This window comes from Strix aluco, chromosome 8, assembly GCF_031877795.1.
Source record: "Strix aluco isolate bStrAlu1 chromosome 8, bStrAlu1.hap1, whole genome shotgun sequence".
Lineage (NCBI taxonomy): Eukaryota > Metazoa > Chordata > Aves > Strigiformes > Strigidae > Strix > Strix aluco.
Window position 1 is genome coordinate 3,210,008 of NC_133938.1, and position 3,438 is coordinate 3,213,445.

Here is a 3,438-nt window from a genome sequence, read left to right on the forward strand (position 1 = left end):
TGGCCAGGGAGAGGAGCCCGGCGGGTGCCCATGTAGGGCCCTGCCCGCCGCCGACCCCCGCTCGCTTCAGGTGCCTCTTCTCCCTTTCCGTGTCAGATGATTAGCGAGTCCTTATTTATAAAGTTCAAACTATCTCATCACCGAGCCGCTTGTTTTATTTTAGTCTATGTATGCGGAGGTATAAATATTTACTTAGGAAGAAATAATATTTACTGCTTACCAGGAAAGCAAGGACACTTTTATTTATTTAATTCTTTTTTTTTTTTTTTTTTAAATCCGCGGGTGTTTAGAGGTGAAATAAGCGTCTCATCCAGCTCCTCCCGCAGCGAAACCCGCCGCATCCCGCCTGCATTTTACGCGGCCGCTTTTCCTAACAAAGACAGCGAATTATTTGGGCGGCAAAGCAAAATCCACGGAGGTTTACAAAGGCGGCGAAAAGTCAACGTTTTTGCAGGGAGAGAATAAAGTACCAAACGCTGCCAGCGCACAGGAGAGCCCGAGCGCCCGAGCTCTCGCCAGCCTAAACCCCCAAAGCGAGGTTTTAAATCCTGTAACGCGCTTTATATTTTTTTTTTTTCTTTTTGCATCTTGGCGGTCCCTCTATTTTCGCCCCGAAAATGCACACAAATGTACATTTTTTCCCAGCTGCCCTTAAAACTTATTATTATTAGGAATTAGCTGGGAAAGGCCGTTCCCTTTCGGGGAAACGCAGAGCCGCTTAACACCGATTCTTTTCCCGATCTAAACGAAAAAGCCGCGCTCTCACATCGCACGGGCACAGCTTGAATTTTCTTTTTCCCCTCCCCTGCAAAATAAATAGTAAACGTTGCTCAGATCGCCCCAGCGTGTTTTATTTAAAAACATTTCCCTTATAATTAGCCACGAAAACCCGAAGCGTACCTAGTCCGTCCGGGAAGGGGCAGGATCCCGCAGCGCCGGGATGCAGAGCCGAAATCAGGCTGAGAAATATTAATATATTTAGGGGAAAAAAAAAAATCACGGCGCGGTTGAGGGAGTCTCGGCTTTGCCGGGGAAGGTTAAATTTGGAAGGAATCGGGTGATGCTGGTCCCACCGCGGCGGCCGGTCCGACAACGAGCGGAACCGGTCGCTGTCGTTGCGCGGCCGCGGACGGAGCATCCCGAAGAGGCGGAAGGTACCGCGGAGCCGTGGGAAACCCGCCCGCCCCGCCCCGCCACCGCCGAAACCCAAACCTCCGCGGAAAGGAGAGGGCCGACGCTCCGCGGCCGCGGGAGTTCCGCTCGCCCGCTTCGGTTTTCCAGCCTCCGCGGCCCCCGCAGCTTCGGGTGGGCGCTCAAAGATACGCGTCTCACACAAAGACGGGCAGAGCATTTTAAAAATTTATTTACAAAGTTGTGTACAACACGAAGGGATAACATTTAGAATACATATATTCATTCATATATAAACAGACTTCTATAATAGAATGACAGCGTTTTCCTCCTTTTTTTTTCTCCAAAATTCATTTTTTCGTGTGTGTGTTCGTTCGTTTAATATTTAAAATTTCCCCCGCTTATTTTTTTTTTCAATACATTTTTTTTTTCCTCGTTTGTTCGTTTATTTCGGATAAAACCGCTCGGAGCGCCGGAACCTTCAAAAAAAGTGAAAGTTCGCAGCTCCTAATCGCGACCGTCATTTCGCCTCTTTAGAAAAATAAAAACCCCGAAAGCAACGTCAGTGATTTTTGATACAAATATGTACAAGCGGCGGTGGCCGGGGCGGGGTGGGGGGGTGGGGGGGCGGCGGCAGAGCCCGGGCGGCCGCGGAGCCCCGAGGGGGCGGCCGGCGGCGGGGCTGCAGGAGGCTCCCCCGGGGCTACTAGCCGGGGCTACCGCCCGGGGGGCTACTGCGCCGGCCACTTGGCCTGCACGGCGGCGGCGGGGGCTGCGGGCTGCAGGAACTGCCCGGCGATGATGTTGGTAGGCACGCTGAGGATGGGGGCGATGGCGGCGGTGGTCCTGGCCAGCGCCAGCGGCTGGTGGGCCATCAGGGCCGACTGCACGGTGACTGGCGGCCGCAGGAAAGTCTGGGCGCTGCCGGCCGAGCTGGCGGCGGGGACGCCGATGATGTTCTCGATGCTGAAGGAGGGGCGGCTGCTGGGCTCCGACTTGACGATGGAGCCGGCGGCTCCCAGGCTGTTGAGCTGCAGCTGGAGGCTGGGGCTGAGCTGGGAGTTGAAGGCTTTGCGGCTCAGCTCGCTGGACGGCAGCAGCGGCACGGCCGGCGGCAGCATCGGGCCCACCGGGGGGATGTAGGGGTACTGCAGCGCGGCGGCGGCGGCCGCGGGGTGCGTGTAGGCGCCGGGGTGCAGCCCGTAGGGGCGGCCGTAGGGGCCGGCGAGGCCGTAGGCGCCGAAGCCCTGCATCATCAGCGCCGTCTGGTCCCGCAGATGCTCCTGCTGGTGCCGCTTGAAGCGCTTCCTCCGCCGGAGGAAGCTGCCGTTGTCGAACATGTCCTCGGACTGCGGGTCCAGCGTCCAGTAGTTGCCCTTGCCCGGGTTGCCGGGCTCCCGGGGGATCTTGACGAAGCAGTCGTTGAGGGAGAGGTTGTGGCGGATGCTGTTCTGCCAGGCGGGGAACTTCTCCCGGTAGTAGGGGAAGCGGTTGCTGATGAATTCGCAGATGCCGCTGAGCGTCAGCTTCTTCTGCGGGCTCTGCAGGATGGCCATGGTGATGAGGGCGATGTAGGAGTAGGGCGGCTTCACCAGGCTGCTCTTGGGCTTGCTCTGCCCCGCCGTCGCCCCGCCGCCGCCGCCGCCGCTCGCCCCCTCCTCGCCGCCCCCCTTGCCTCCCTCGGCCGCGCCGCCGGGGGCCGCCTCGGCCGGGCTGCCGCTGCCGCTGCCGCCGCTCTCCGCGCCCGCGCCCGCCTCCGCGGGCAGCGCCAGCTCCGCCGCCTCGTCCAGCGGCAGGCGCGGCAGGGCGGCGGGGCTACCGGCCTCGCCGTCGCTGTCCTTGCCCAGCCCGTCGTCTCCCTCGCCCACCACGTCGATATCCACATCCTCGGCCGCCGGCACGCCGGGACCGGACATGTCGCTGGCGCTGCCGCCGCCCGACAGGGTCATCCCCGCTCGGCGGACGGGGCGCGGCGGCGGGGCCTCCCGCCCGCACCCGGCGGCGCGGCGGGGCGTCCCCCCGCGCCCCCCTCCCGCCGCTCCTCCGACCTGGGGCTAGACCCGAGCGGCCCGCCGGCTGCCCCCCGCCGCCCCGTCCCCGCGGGGCATGGGGCGGCCGCCGCGCCCGCTGCTCTCCCGTCCGCGGCGTCCCGCGGCGCGGGGCTGCCCTGGCCGCCCGGTCACCTCCGGTTGCGCGCCCCGCTCCCGCCGCCGGGCATCGGGGCTCAGGCGGCGACGCTGGCTCCCGCCCGCCGGGATGGGCGCCCGCGGGCGCCGGGCATGGGGCCGCCGCGGCTCCGCGGCCGCC

At 62.7% G+C, this 3,438-nt stretch overlaps 1 protein-coding gene across 1 annotated transcript; it reads right to left on the reverse strand.

Moving 5' to 3' along the window:
• Nucleotides 1-1,341: 1,341 nt before the first annotated feature.
• FOXD3 (forkhead box D3) lies at nucleotides 1,342-3,211 on the reverse strand. Its single transcript, XM_074833173.1, has one exon. The coding sequence runs from the start codon at nucleotides 3,078-3,080 to the stop codon at nucleotides 1,863-1,865; it is 1,218 nt and encodes a 405-aa protein (XP_074689274.1). The 5' UTR covers nucleotides 3,081-3,211; the 3' UTR covers nucleotides 1,342-1,862.
• Between the last annotated feature and the right edge of the window lie 227 nt (nucleotides 3,212-3,438).